Source organism: Pyrus communis, chromosome 9 (genome assembly GCF_041283825.1).
Source record: "Pyrus communis isolate YQ-2024b chromosome 9, ASM4128382v1, whole genome shotgun sequence".
Taxonomy (NCBI): Eukaryota; Viridiplantae; Streptophyta; class Magnoliopsida; order Rosales; family Rosaceae; genus Pyrus; species Pyrus communis.
The window spans coordinates 24,113,568-24,129,180 of NC_142573.1; the positions used below are offsets into that span (position 1 = coordinate 24,113,568).

The window sequence follows — 15,613 nt, forward strand, 5'->3', positions numbered from 1 at the left end:
TATTCATATTCAAAACTAACAAAATCCTTACCCATGAAAGGTCAACTTCAACTCTTTCTTTTACAATTCATTAAATCATGCTAAAAGCTTACTGTGCAAATTGCCGCGTCTACCGGATGGGGGGCTCATGTCCAACGTTACTTTACTGAATTACTATTAAACGGATATGATTTTGCCTTCGTGAAGAAGGTCACTTCTTTGCAACCGTTGATGTATGTGCCTTGTGACCCTTTTGTTGATCTAATTTGATCCATTGTATATGTATAGGAAACCGTTCTTTTGCTATTGAACGAAAAAAAAAAATCTTACGGTTAAAAAATCCGGAGAATTCTATACTCTAAACACTACAGATTTCTTGTTCAAAAAAACAAACAGAAGGCAGTATGATTCTATGAGATTTTACAACTCATGAAGTGTTATGCATAAAAATATTTTATCGAAAGTACAAACAATAAAGTCTACAAAATGTGCCATGTGTAAGGAGGAATGACTTATTTTAGACACGAGTCCGAGGACTTTTCAAGCAAACATGTCAAGCAGAACCAACCGATTAAAATGATACGTCAAGCATAACGCAGGGTGATGTATTGCCACGAAAAAAGCGCCCAAATGCTATAACAAATGCTATAACAAATCTCACAAGCTGCTAAGACAATATGCAGTTTATATCTATGAGCAGTTCAACAGATGACATTACTCACCCGTAACAGAAAATCGCAAGCCAATTCACGTACCTCGCTTATTCAGCAGCCAGCTTACCAGACACATTTGCTTTTCTTTATAGCTAGAGGAAGCCCCGTGCTGGAGAATTTATGCACATATCAAGAGCATAGCATGTTAACATTGAACTGTAAATCATCGCAACAGTCAATGCAGTTTCAACGTTTTCATGCGCTTTAGTATGCCCCGATGCTAAAAGGAAACTTAGAAGAGCGAGCACGTTGTACATCAAGATTCAAGACCAAAAGTAGAGCAGGTGGGAGAAAATGAGAGAGGGTAAATCAAAAGAATAAAAAAATGTTGTAACAATCTGGAAAAGCTGCCACGGTAAGCAAACTATACTCAATATATACACAATGCAAAAAGTTGCACCCTCTGAGATGTCGGGAGGGTAACTACATATCATACTAAAAGCAAAAGCTCCCCAGTTAGAGGTTAATGGTACCTATGAGATCATTTACTAATTACACAAGTAAATTGGGAAGATGAAGCCAGCGTCAAAGAACACTCCTCCGTGAATGTGAAAAACATCATACCTCCTTGAAACACTTAAGAGATCAAAACTACAACGTAACCCCTCAACTTCTCGAGATTTTCTACATCTCGTGCTAACATCAAATCTGCAAACAAACAAAAAATGCAATCCTGTTAGTAACGTGGAAAACTGAAACATACGAACTCAGAAATCTGGCATCACAAATAAAGAAGGTTTAAGTAAATGACAAGTTCACCATTTATGCATAAATAGGGGCATCCCAAATTAATACAGTAGATATAACTTCTAAGACATTGTAACAGCATCAGAACTCCAAGCAAGTAGGTGAAACTGCTCAACCGATTTGCAGAGCTCAATGTCAAAAGAGTAAATGTAACAACAGCTCGAAATCACATATCACAAGCTAGACAAGTTAATTAGTGCATCAAATATTCAAAAGCAAACCAATTCACTCTGACAAAACAGAACTAATTATGTGGGTAAAGTGAGACAGCACACGCAGAAACTAGGAGGAAATATGCAAATTACAAAGGTTTGAAACAGTTGCTGACTGTAAATGCTACTCAGAAAACATGCAATCAAAATCAACGGTTGAAAGTGACCTACATTAAAAGACATGTTAAAAATAGAATTTGGATTCATCAGATAAACTGAACACATATTTAACATAATTTTATATAGTTAAGCCCTGTGCCATATTAAACAAAACAACAGTAGTTATTGTTTATTGTTGAACCGCATAATGTATTGAGCCTGACACAATCATAGGTTTGGACAGTCACAGAGAGTAAATTAGTGAACTCGCATAAATAGAAGATAGGAGATGGTAATACACTCCACAGGTTTCCCTAAAAGATCAATGATTAAATATTTACCTTATCTGATTTGGAATTTTTTCCCATAACAATCTGGAATATACGAAGGCCTCGGCTGAATGCTTCATTAAACAATATCCTAGTCTGCATAGACTGAAAACCAGGAAACCATGATAATACTGCCACAGGTGTCATTACAATCACCCCAAACAATATATCATATAGTCGAGCCACAGAAACAATCACCGCCCACAGTATAGTGCGCTGTAGACAGGGCCGAAATACTTGTGCTATCAATAACAATCCCCACCCAGTTGGAATGAATGCCAGAAGACTAGTGAAAATATCTATTAACTTGAACTCGGTGAATTCCAACAAGGCAATAATAACAAGTAATGCAAGTTTAATGACAAGAAATTGCACCATCCGATAGTAAATGTGATCTTTTGCGGCATATCTGTCCCGAGCATATGCTATCACCACAAAAATGGCAAAAGCCACAAACACATAGATCCAAGACAACAAGTAAACAGCAATACTAGTACTTCCGGCAGCAATACCAAGCTGGTATACAACCCCATATTGGAAAAAGAAGAAGCGGAGGTCTAAAATTATCTCTACAAACTTTCCCCAAAGGCCAGTAGTTCTTAGATGATCCTGCTCCTCATACCACCATCTTTCCCAACTCTGTTCAGCTTTTGCGAAGACACTGCCACGATACCAAATCCAGTTCATGAAGTCATCAAAGTCATCTACAGTCTTCAACCAATCAAAGCCAGAAGGATTGAAAACGAAAGGGGCCATAAACCATGACATGACCAGAAACCAACTCGTGATGGTCATGGCAATGTAAATAAAAGTGTCCTTAGCTACAGGACTATGTGATGCATAAACAATAAGTATCAACCCAAGTTCAATTGCTTTCACAAAATGACTACGAGCATAGAGCCTATAATTCTCTGCAAAACTCTTGTGCTGCACAACAAAGCCACGTCCAGTTGCACGATACTTTGCACCACCATGAAGAATAGTTCGCCCAAAAAAGTGGGTACGAGTTCCCATTGAGAATGTGTAGAAAACTGATGAAAGCTGGAGCTGCATTGTCAAGAAATCCCAAATAGCATTAAGGAATCCATGCTCAAGGGAATTCTCCACTATCATTGGAAGGGCAGTAAACACACCAAGTTGGATAATGAACTGCTGATTCAAGACTGTAGCGAGCGCTCTGTTACTAGAATCATTTTCTAAAATAGAACCTTCAAGACCACTAAGAGCCAGATAAAGCCGGCCCCATAGAAATGCATACACAGTAAGAACAACAACCATTGTATTAAAAAAGAATCCAACTGTAGTATAAAAGAATGATAGCATCCGCAAGAAATCTAGCCTGTGACCCAACCTATAGACATCTCTGCTGAGAACTTGCTCCCCATTCCCACTAGCAACTTTGGCCTCAAACATGGAAACTTGATTGAATCCAACATCCCTTCCCTTGCCGACTTGAATGTATTCATGGTGTGTGACGTTTCCACCCCGCAACGTGCAATTAAAGCCAGCAAAAATGTCTTCGCTGATGTTAATGACCCTGGAAGCTTTACTGAGGCCACCTCGAGTCATAAACCAAAATCGGTCAAACACATCTGGATGACCATAATGCATTCTAATTTTCAAAGGGTTTGCGAGCACCCGTTGTCCCAAGGTGACAAAGCTTGTTTCCTGAGCTGACATAAACCAAGCAAGTGATGAGACAGAACCAGTAAAAATATGCTCCCTGACTCCCAAGATAGTAGGCTTCCGGATGCCATAATAGCGCCTGTATTCTTCTAATAGATTCCGCATTTTGAGCGCCTCCTCAAAATAATTGTCTTGGTTCATATCAATCGTCTGAACTGCATCACCACGAGTGAAGATAATGGCATGATTTTGATTCTCTGGTTTTCCCTCTCCGAGCTTCAATGGACCAGGCAACTTTATGCGGTATATTTCCACCTCTTTCTCTAATTTCTGATCATACTTCACAAGAACAGAATAGTACTCCTTCTCCTCCCTGCCAATTGAAACCTCATCAACATAGGCAACTCGAAGTGCTTCATTGGTTTTCATCAAATATAAAATTTCATCAGCATGGGGATCTTTTTTCGCTTTTTGTGTTCCGTATATCTGGCATGCAACCACATATGTAAATTTCATCAAAGCAGTTCCATACTCATGACCTTTGTACAACGAGTTCACACAACTATTTGTTCTACTTAAACTCCGGGAAGAAGGTGACCTCCCAGAAGTCAAGCCATCCAAGCCAATGTCTCGCATCATGGAACCAAGTTCTTGTGATCCTTCCCGAATGTCCATCTCTGATGCAGAATCCAGAAAAGCCAACATCTTAAGAGCCCGATAATAATACATCATTCCCCTTACGGTCTTCGTAAGTGTTTGGCCCCTGTAAGATGCCCAGAGCCTGAGTTCTCTCAACTTAGTTGACCAAATTTCATCATCACTGCCCATTCCTTCTCTGCGCATCCTCTCCATAAAGTTTTTCCACTCGTCAACATAAATTGTCTGTAAATAATACAGGATAGAAATCCCGTCTTCATTCTCTGTACGTAGTTGTTCTTTATTGTACAATACTTCTTCACTGTAGTACGGGGTCAGCACACTGAAGGACATCATTTTCTCAACTTGAGGGGCATGGGGCATGTTCATAAATAAGGAGTTACTGAAGAAGGCAATTCTGCGTCTTGCCTCAAGGTTAACTGGGATATTCTGCATCGAGTCCCGAGAGGTGAGTATTGTGTGCAAGCGCCTAACCTGCCTATAGAACAATACATTATTAGGATCGGGCAACTCAACAGCATTTTCAAAAAGCAGCCCTGCAGAAGAGCCTTGATTATGAGGAGACAAACCATCCTCCATCAGCTGTTCAGTACTTCTTTTCTCCTTGAAAAAATCTCGAATGGCAATCTCATAAAGGGCCTGCAGAGTATTTACTACACGGTTCGTATCTTGCTTGGGGTTTTTCAGAAGCTCAACAAGTTTGATCAACTTTGCATGGAGCTGTGGAAGCGCCGTCGTTTTAAATGTTTTGGTGAACTTCTCAATCTGAATAGAGTGATCAATTTCCTGAAAAAAGGCTGTCATAATGGAATGTTCTTCTGTGTTGCATTTGACAATTTCAAATAGCAAGTGCTTGATGCAATCATAAGCTTCTATAACAGCACAGCGCCTATACTCGTTCTTGCATATTTTATACCAAAGCCACTTATCGGGAGCATCTACTAACTCTTTGGCCTGACTAAGTGCCAGCAGTAGTTCATTGCAAAGAAGAAAACAAGGCCAGCGAATAACCCTGACATTCCAAGAATTATGTGGCAGCTCTAACAGCTCGAGTTCGCCGTCAGAAACTATATCTTCTTCCCTGAAGATCAAAATGATCTCATTCCATATCAACGCAAACTTGGTTGCCTCAACGTGGTTGGATTCAAGCTTCTTATAAGGACGCCCAAGCCCATACCTCAGTTTCAACCGGTGGATGGCATCATTAAACTTACTCCTCAGAGTCCCCCTTGCATTTAACAGTTGCTCTTCTGGCATGAGATTAAACTGAATTGCACTAGCGAAGAACTGGAATCTCAGCCTCAGTTGCCCGATATTTCGTATCTCACCCAAATGTGCAAACAAGCCCACTCCTGCCCCCACAAGAGAGGAGTAAATCGAATAAAACAACTGCAAATCCATGAGATATATCAAAACGACTGGAAGCCACAGCAATACCACTGCCAATTTGTTGTTGTTGCCGAAAAACTGGTACATTTCATAGTTTACATTCTTAAGTTTTATGAGTTCTTTTGACGGGCGAATCAGGGGTTTAATCTGCATAAAGTAACTGAAAGAAAACTTCGTAGCAAGCAAGAAAATCCAGAACAAAGTGTACTTAAAATTGTCCACGAGGCCTTCTCTCAAACCACGGCCAACAAAAGTTTTGCTCTGAAACCACCAAGATAATATGTAAAATATCTTCCAGTTTGAGTTCTCAAGAAAATTCCGAACCCAAGGAAGAATAAAGAGGACCAAAGCCAAAAGCTCAGGTAGGAGGAAAACTGCCGCCACCGCAAGAAAATTCACCACCCGATTATTTGCCTGGGTGGACCAATTCCCATCCTGAATTCTCTGCGTCCATATCCTCCCATAGAACACCCCAAAAACCACAATCCACCCGGCAGCAACTATGCTCTTCAACACCATCCTCATGCCGAGCCCCAAAGTCTCCCTTGAAACCAGACTATACTGCATCCCCACATCAAGCAACGACTGCAAAAACCTCAAACCAGCCCAAGTGAAAAACACAGTCAAAACCTTGACCTGCACTTCCTTCTCCTCCAACGCCTGCCACGGATACTCCCTCTCCTCCCAAGCAACAATAATAGCAGCCTGGAGGAACATAATCAACATGATCCAGAGCTTGTCGAAGCTCCGAAACAAGTTCCAAAAGGACCTCTGCTCCACAAACCCAGTCTTTCCCACATGCCTACTCTTACTAGAAGTAACAAAAAAGTTACTCCCAACATCAACAGGCCACCTGAGCTTGTCAAAACACCTCTTACTCCAGAAATACTCATTGATATCATCATAGTTTCTCCAAGCACTATGAGGGGCAGTCCCATTCTTGCTGCTCTCGACCTCGGCTCGAATCGTCTCGTAAATGGGTTTCACAACACCATTCAAGAACGCATTCTCCCCCGAAGTCGAAGGCATCACAGGCTGACCCGTCTGCTCATCAATATAATCATTCAAGATCTTATTCAATTCCAAGGCCATGTTATGAAAAATAAAGCACAGGCACTCAGGGACAAACCTCAGATTCGCCGCCTCGCCCCAGATAAGCAGGTACAGCGACACGTACAGCAGCTCCCGGCGCTGGTCGGCGGCGGCCTCGCGCGGCAGGTCAGATATCCAAATGCTAGACTTTTTCCCCAAATATGAGCACCAGCTGGTGTAATTCTTAAGCAGCTTCTTTCGGAATTTCCTCACAACGGCGCCGTCGAGGGTGTCGATGTTGTCCGGGGGAGGATTGAGGCGCATTTGAGCGTTGGCGAGGTGGAGGACGATGTGCTCGCGCTGGTTGCGGACGTTGTCGTATTGGAAGCCGAAGAAAAGGGCGAGCCAGTCGAGGAGGTCCATATGGGGCTGCCATTGGGCGTAAGGAGGACGACGGAGGTTGCCGACGGCGTGTAGGGAGACGGCGGCAGCGCGCACCTCGGGGAAGCGAAGGGAGGGGTGGTCGGCTAGGAGGTTGTGGACGGGGATGATGTTGTAAGGCTCCGAGCCGGGGTCGGAGGCGGAGGATTGAGTACCCTGCCGGATACTCATGACATGGAGGATTACTAGCACGGAGGGTGTGTGCGACGGAGGGTGTTTTTAGGTGTAGTTCTTTTTTCTGGATTCTGATGACGGGAGAGGGAAGACGGGGACAACTGGGGGAGATGGATGTAGAGAAAGAAGGGGCGGGATAAGGGCCGAAGAGGAAGAAGGCGGGAGGGAGCGCGTTAACGTCGTTGCATTTTCCTTTTCTAGTCGTTGCTTCGACAGTTAGTTACCATCCATTTCAAATTTCTTGCTCTTTCAGTTTGCTTCGCGCTTTTTCCTTTAAGGAAAATTTATTTGAATATGGTAATCTCTAACATTAGAAAGCTAGAAGTCCAGTTTAGTGTCTCAAGACTTCACCAAAACTTTTTGGACTAAAAAGCCCCCCAAACAAAAAAAATTACAACTACCAACATAAAAAAAAAGGTTATAATCTGCAAGGGCATTTTGGGACAAAAAAGTATCAGATAATTAAAGGAAAAAAAAATAAAATAAATAGATAAAAAGATCTCTAACATTAGAAAGCTAGAAGTCAAGTTTGGTGTCTCAAGGCTTCATCAAAAATTTTTGGACTAAAAAGCCCCCCAAACAAAAAAAATTACAACTACCAACATAAAAAAAAGGTTATAATCTGCAAGGGCATTTTGGGACAAAAAAGTATCAGATAATTAAAGGAAAAAAAATAAAATAAATAGATAAAAGACCCAGGTAAACTCTATCTCTTTTTCATTTATTTATTTTAAATTGCAAATGCAAGTGATTGTTTATGTAGAAAATATGAAGACCCAGTTTTATTAAAAAAGTGATTGTTTGAGCAATTGCAACTGAGAAACTTAAACTTGATTAATTCACATGATTTAAGGAAATTCCAGGGCGAGGGTTCTATGCGTTGTTCTGGCGGATGAGGATGCCTTCTGAAAATTCCAGTGCGAGGTTTCTATGTGCTGTTCCCATGGATAAGCAGGCGATGCAAAGGTACGATATAATTTTGACGATGGAGTTCGTTTCTTTTTTCTATTTAACTCATTTATGTTTGACTGGATTTTGATAATTTGATGGTCTGTCTTTCGATTCTATGTGTATGCTTCGCCTCCATGACTTAGGTTTGGGGGATATTTGTCTTTTGGTAGAGAAGAACATAGCTCTTCGAGGCTTCAATCACCATCTAAATTTTCTGAAGGTCCATTTTTGAATTGGTGAGTACTTCAATCACCATCCTCATTTTCTTCTTTCTTTGCAGAATTACGAACAATGATGGGGCCTCTAGAGAGTAACTGCAGGCTCTTCAAAAGTTTGAATCGCTTTGTTGGTGATTCCATTACGTGCACACACTCTTATTCCAACAAACACTGCAAAGGACAAAAGAAACAGAAAAATATGCCCCTTCAGTAATGCAAAAAAAAAAAAATGACAAGGTAGACTATTTGACTGAAAGGTCAAAATTTTTTTAACCTATTTGACTGTTTGTCAAAATTTTTACTTTCTGGAGTCTGTTTCATGTTTATGAGTGTTAACCGAAATGGTTTTTGCATCCATGATGATGGCTCCAGGCTCTGGAACTTGTTTACTTTCATTTGCATCTATAATGTTGGCATCAAATGAAAGTAAAAATGGTTTTTGCATCCATGATGATGTCCTAGTTTTTTGATCAATATCATTTGATGCCAACATTATAGTTCCTCTACCCTAACATCTTTCCAAATGTTATTGATCTTTTTTACAACCTCAATCCCATATGCCCCTTTTCCGATTGGAACCACCATCGGCCGTGCCTCTCGAATTACAAATCCCACTACAACCTCAATCCCAACAAACCGATTCAATGTCGCCCTCATTCACTTACGGTGAAAAGTAGCATTCGCTTCGTCGCGGAAACCTCAAGGACACACTGCAAAACAGGGTCAATACTGTCTGTCGGTGATGCCCAACTGCTTCTCCGGCAAATATCGTCATCCAGTATTGTCGCAAGCGGTATTGTCGCAAGCGGATGAACCTTCTCCAGTAGCTGGGAAGAGGGAAAACGAGTCTTGGCGAAGAGGACGAGAATGAGGAGAGGAGAACGAAGAGAACGATCAGGTTCACCGGAAGCAATGGTAGATTCAGGAAAAATTATTCGGAGGTCACATGTAAAGTTCACAAACATTTCTTAAACATATAATAGTCTTAAAAGTTAACTATAGTTCTATCATTCAAAATTTATAGAACAAATGACAATATAAATTATAATTGTCCACAAGGCATTGTTCATATTTTGAAGATGCATTAATTTATAGTTTCATTATCAATGGAAGAAAAAATATTGCTTTCAATATAAACCACCATGCTCCATTCAGTTATGCAATTGACTTTTAACAATATTCATAACGAAAAATGTTTTCCTCACTAATGCTGTAGCAATTGGTAGAATCAAAGTCAATGTGATTAGCAAATACATATAATTATATACTATATTCCTTCCCGTCTCCGCCATTTTTTTTGCAAGACTATTAATTCTTTTCAATTGAGGAAATTCATTACTTGAACGCATATCTAAAATCTAATGCCCAAGTTAATTTTTTTTTTTTTTAAATAATAAGAACGGCAACTACTCATTTTGTCAAACAATTGAATGACATGTATGAATAACAATTCTTTCAAGGGGGTAGAACTCAAGTTATCCATAGATATTCACTGCAATTCCGAGAATCAGCTTCCCTTTGCCCCTTAATCGATTCACCTGTGGGAGGAAGAGAGTGAGATTCAAGAGGATGGCGCTGTGCGAGGTGGTCTTTTTATTTTTATTTTTATTTTTTTAAAGTTTATTTAAATGAATTATTCTTTAAAATTTGTTTAAATTATGTGGAATTTGGTAAGCCAAAGTTACACCGGTTCACCAATTAATGGAGTAGGGTTTTTTTTTTTGGTCGAACAATTAATGTACGTATGGTGACCTTAAAATCAAACTATAGGTATGAGCGGGAGATGAGAAAAGTAAAAATAATAAAATGCAATTTTTGTAAGACTTGAGTGTGGGTATTGAAACTTACCTTTTTCAATAACTTAATATAAGTTATAAAATCTAGTTGACTGAATCACAGAGTTAGATCAAGACATCATCTTTCTTTTTTTTTTTTTTTTTTTTTTTTTTTTTTTTTTTTTTTTTTTTTTTTTTTTAACAAACGATAGTTCTATACTAAGAAAAGATGATGGCTTTAGTCTCACAATGTGTTAACAATAATGCGATTTAAATTCGTCTTTAGCAAGAATGAAACCTAAAACCTCTCATTTACAAATGAAGAGAAATAACACTATATCATAGTACTAAATAGCAAGACATAACTTATTAAGTTTTTTTTTTTTTTTTTGAAAAAAAAAGAATAACTGATGTTAAGTTACAGTTATCTATCTTTTCTGAAAACCGAAACAATCCACGTAACTTATTAAGCTTGAATAAAAAAGAATAACTGATGTTAAGTTACAGTTATCTATCTTTTCTGAAAACCGAAACAATCCACGTAACTTATTAAGCTTGAATATTATAATAAATATCTATTTGGCGACTAATCCCAGTTATTAAAGAAAGAAGTGTACAATCCCATAAGTGCTGAAAGAATATTTCATAGAGTGACAAGGACCTAAGTATCTATTTGACCAAATAAAATCTTCTAGAGCGGGGCCCTTATATTTTATTGAGAAAAATACAAAATTTGGCGTTTTGGGAATCTCCGTCTTTAGGAGGGTTGGCACGTACCTGTCGCCTTCAAGGAAATCAGAAAGAAGAGAATAGAAGAGAAGCAAAGGAGCAACAAAAGACAAAGATATCGGTTAGAATTATATGAGATTTGTAAGTGCAGCACTACGACTTAGTTTATATTATCCCTGGTTCGATTTGTATTTATTTCTTTGAACTAGCAAAATCCCAGTTACGAGCAACATCCGTAATTCGATTGAGGACATTTCCACAGATCCAAATTATTAGCCCTGGTTCAATGACATCCTAAATTAGGGGATTGGTATGATTCGGTTTCACACAAAAAATTGGATTGGTCCAGTTTTGACCAATACTAACATTAAAATTAAACCAAACCAAATCATAGTTAATTGGTTTGATTCGGTTTAGTTTGGTCAGTTTAAACCTATTCAACACATAAATAAAAAAAGATTCAACATTTCAAGAGTTTTAACCTTCTAAACACCACACATCGCATGCATTCTAATTCTACTGAAAAATTAAGCTTTTTAGAATATAAAAGGTTCGTCAAGTGGATAGAAAGAAGTTCCAATTAAATAAAGTCTCATGCCAGAAAACGATTTTTTAATTATAACCTCACATAAAGTTCTTTTAAATCAACTAATTTGATAGTTCATTACAACTTATAATATGTTGAGTTGAGTCAATCAATCACGAAAGTATTTATGTTCAATTCACGTTAAATCCAAACTTTTATCCAAATGAATTAAAAAAAGAAAAAGAAATAAAAAGTGTCTAAAAGATAAAACGGAATATGTGGATAACACCACCACCTTATTTTAATGGGGTTGTGCGCAGGGAACAGACTCTTCTTTTTTAGACACAAGTCTTCTTGGGCATGCACTTTGATTACAAATTCCCAAGTTCTCTATCTTCCTCGCGAGCTTAGCCCGATATACGGCGGACAACCGGGCGGAGGCTGGTGAGGGCAGTGTCATCGTAGGTTGCACCCAAGAGAGGGAGAGATGGCAGCGGGAGGTAGGAGATTTGTCGGAGTCGGAAAAGATTGCATAGAGCGATTGTGGGAGCAAAGCTCGCAATCAACACAGTAAAGAACAAGCATGGCAATAAAGATATAACAACTCTATCACAAGCAATCAAAGTCAAAAGCCATAAGATACTATCTATACTTCGGCGCAGACACCGAACGCTGCCGGCCACAAACCTGCAGATCCAGATTCCACCATCTTATGGCATTTCTAAGAAATTATCACTGTTTGCTCCAAACCAGTGCATTTGATATGAAGGAGTTTCACAAATCATAACAATCTAATCTCAAAGTTCAGCCTCATGAAAACATCAACCAAACGAACGGGATACTGAAGGGTGTTCATCGCTACAATTAACAATCCAATCAAACCACGTATCTAACAGCAACATAACATGCTAGATTCAGTAAAGATGCATAAGTAAGAATGCACGAGTATAATATGCTTACGCTCCAAACGCAGAGAAACATTTAGATTTCACATTACCTACTACCTCCCAACATTTGTTCATCATACACGCACAGAATAATAAGTAGAAAGCACTACAAAGACGAAAATTTTGAACAAAGAAGAGTAAAGGAAATTAATTTTGTTAGACATCAGAGCATGACATAAAACAACCCCTAAAGTCTTGGACGAGAGCGGAGAGAGAGATCTAACTCAAAGTGTTTCTGTTGCTAGACAGCCAAGTATGGCATAAAAGAACCATTAGTCTAGGAATTAGGTTTACAAATATACAGAAACCTTAGCATCTCTCAAACCATATATATGAGGACACCATACACATCATATAAGCCTTTATTCAATGCGTAATAATAAAACACACGCATAACGGTCACCCAATTCGAAGGTAGATAGTTAAGTAACTCTTTTACCCTGACCATCCTCTGTGAGGACCCCCAGATGGATGTGCATTCAACCTGTCAATCACTGCATTAAAATCAACGGGTTGACCACTTTCTTCCATCCTCTGAATCACACTCGCAACGTGATCACTCCTGAACCCCATGGGAACCAATTTCTCAATCAACTCATTGTAAGGGTGGTTGTGCGGGAATTGTGGATTCCGAGCCATAAGATTTGGAGCTGTTGTTGGCTGTGGCGTATGGTGAGAGATACTCGTAGGAGGATATCCATAATGGGCAGAATATTGAGTTCTACCCCCTTCACTGTCATAGACCATATATGTACTCCCAGGAGGAAGTGCAGGGTGAGGGCCAGCAGCACCATATCCCTCACCAGATTGAGCTCCAAAAGCCCCCTTGATTTGCTGAGGTGGAGGCTGCTGTTGCATTGTTCGACCAGCTCCACCATATCCAAAAGGCATGGGATCAGAACGACCAGATCCTGGTTGAGGAATGTTGGAATATGGCACTTGCATCGGCATGCTGTTTGGTGCAGACTCTGGAGGAGATGGGTTTGTTTGTTGACCAGGCGGATAGGGGTAGACATTTGTTGGTGGTGGCCTCATCTGGGGTTGCATAGAGGGCTGTTGTGGAAATTGCACCTGCTGACTCTGTGGTAATTGCTGCTGATACTGAGGGAACGACTGGACTTGTGTCTGATTCAATTGCGATTGTGTTGGCTGTGGTGTCACCCGTTGCATTTCTTGCACTTGGGGGTTTCGATACTGAGAATCAGGAGGCAAATATTGATTCTGCGGATGTGCTTGAGGTGGTGGATTTTGTAGCTGGGTTGGTAAATAATATGATTGTTGCTGAGTCACATTCTGAGGTGGGGGCTGCGTGGGAGCTGCCACAGGCTGCTGCTGTGGTGCCACTTGATGGGGCAGGGCTAGAGCTAATTGCTGGTTATGTGTTTCAGACGGGTTGTCAGCCTTTTGAGCATCAGAGGTATGTGGTGAAGCTCTCTCCTCATTGGATTGGGAATGGATTGATGATCCAGAGCCTTTCTGTGCAAGCTGAAGCTTAGCTAATTCTTTCTGAGTCTCCGCAAGTTCTTGCTTGTCCCTTAGGATCTGGACAGACCTATGGACCTGAAGTCGGCATCAGAAAAAGTTCAATGACTGCTAAAATCATCTCTAAAAAGCCAAACTGATAAACAGTGGGTGGAAAGATGCACTACATGTTAAGATGTGAACAGCCTGGCCCAGTTACTAACAACATAATAGAGTGTGAGAGCAGTAAAATATGCAAAATCCTTGGGTACAGAAGAGAAAAATCAAGATAAGATATACTGGGCAGGAAGAAAAAGACTAGTACTCATAAATTGACTTTGAACATCTCACATTCAGATTTCATCCGAACTCTTATTCCTAAAAGACCTATAAAATCACATTCCAAGCCAAACAAATTGACCATAATACCATCTGAAATGCTTAATTTAGAATTATAACTCACTTCTTGAAGATGTTTCTCAAGAGACTTGAGCTTTGAATCTGCTTCTTCATGATCACGACCTAAATCAGATCGCATCTCACCAATTGACTTATCAAGATTGTAGCAATACAATTCCAGCTGTGAAAGCCGTGAACTAATTCCTTCAAGAAAGCGCATGAGATTGTCGGCATACTTTTTCATGCTCTTTTCGACAGTAGCAATTACATCTTGGTGAAGAGATTCTTCCGGCTGGCTATAGGCAGGAGAAGAGAACATTGATTGTCTCGACATTCTACTTTTATGAAAATCCTGCCATTGGTATAGTGCAACAGCCACTAGTTAGCAAATCGAATAGGTTCAAACCATTTTAAGACTCGATAAACAGCGCGTATTAGGGTCCAAAGTAATGGCTCAAGATTTATGATTACAATATATCAACACGGAACTTCGAATTTAAGGCGTCGTCGAACAAGAAGTTTGTTAATAACGAATGGTTTCCCAATGTGCAAAAATTAATCTTTTGAAGGGAAATCAAATAATTTTCAAAAATCTTAAATTCCTTTCCTTCCCTGGTATTGAGTTGCAACTTCAAAATTCAGAGCCTTACCAATCCAATTCATACCCATTTAATAAAGTTCAAAAAATTAAAAAGTAGAAACAAGAACCATCTAAAAAGATAAAACAAAACCCAGAATTTACCCAACTCCGCATACGATTCGAAACCCTAAATTAACAAAAATATAAACCTTAAAATCCCACAAAATTACTGCTCAGTCAGCTAATCTCTAGATCCATCCAAAAGGTAAGGGCAGTAACAGTACCTTCCCGGGATTATTCCCCATGACTGGTTCGCTGTGGTTGCCATTGGAGGAGTCCTGGTTGCCGTAGTCCTCGTAGGAGCAGAGAATGTCGTCCGACCCGAAATCGAATCCCTGTGACACCGGGTTGCCCCGACCCGATGATCCAGTCGCCATATTGGAAATGATCGCAAGTGTAGAGAGAGAAAGTAAGGGTTTTCGTAGAGAGAGAAAATTCGAGATGGAGAAGAAGATAGGAATGAAAAAAGAGATAGAGACTTCGGCGTTTGGTTTTGGTTTAGCCTGCAGAAGCAAGTTTCGTAGAAATAATCCAAATAATAAATATGATTTAATAAAAAATTATCCATT

General features: G+C 39.7%; 2 protein-coding genes and 1 non-coding gene across 3 annotated transcripts; all 3 read right to left on the reverse strand.

The window, feature by feature from the left end:
- Positions 1 to 1,048: 1,048 nt before the first annotated feature.
- LOC137740721 (callose synthase 12-like) lies at positions 1,049 to 7,501 on the reverse strand. Its single transcript, XM_068480545.2, has 2 exons — positions 2,092 to 7,501; positions 1,049 to 1,340 (listed from the first exon to the last, which is right to left on the reverse strand). Exons 1-2 carry the CDS (start codon positions 7,393 to 7,395, stop codon positions 1,335 to 1,337), a joined length of 5,310 nt encoding a protein of 1,769 aa, XP_068336646.2. The 5' UTR covers positions 7,396 to 7,501; the 3' UTR covers positions 1,049 to 1,334.
- Positions 4,369 to 4,448, reverse strand: LOC137741230 (small nucleolar RNA J33). The gene has a single exon (XR_011069258.1). It is a non-coding gene; the product is annotated as a small nucleolar RNA J33 (small nucleolar RNA).
- A 5,181-nt stretch (positions 7,502 to 12,682) lies between the features above and the next one.
- LOC137740034 (uncharacterized) lies at positions 12,683 to 15,613 on the reverse strand. The gene is made up of 3 exons (XM_068479822.2): positions 15,269 to 15,613; positions 14,469 to 14,756; positions 12,683 to 14,104 (listed from the first exon to the last, which is right to left on the reverse strand). Exons 1-3 carry the CDS (start codon positions 15,419 to 15,421, stop codon positions 12,980 to 12,982), a joined length of 1,566 nt encoding a protein of 521 aa, XP_068335923.2. The 5' UTR covers positions 15,422 to 15,613; the 3' UTR covers positions 12,683 to 12,979.

Coding starts and splice junctions, on each gene's coding strand:
- LOC137740034 (XM_068479822.2), bottom strand. CDS start 15,421: ATGGCGACTGGATCATCGGGTCGGGGCAACCCGGTGTCACAGGGATTC. Junction 14,757..15,268: donor TGGGGAATAATCCCGGGAAG/GTACTGTTACTG, acceptor TACCAATGGCAG/GATTTTCATAAAAGTAGAAT. Junction 14,105..14,468: donor TTGAGAAACATCTTCAAGAA/GTGAGTTATAAT, acceptor TGCCGACTTCAG/GTCCATAGGTCTGTCCAGAT.
- LOC137740721 (XM_068480545.2), bottom strand. CDS start 7,395: ATGAGTATCCGGCAGGGTACTCAATCCTCCGCCTCCGACCCCGGCTCG.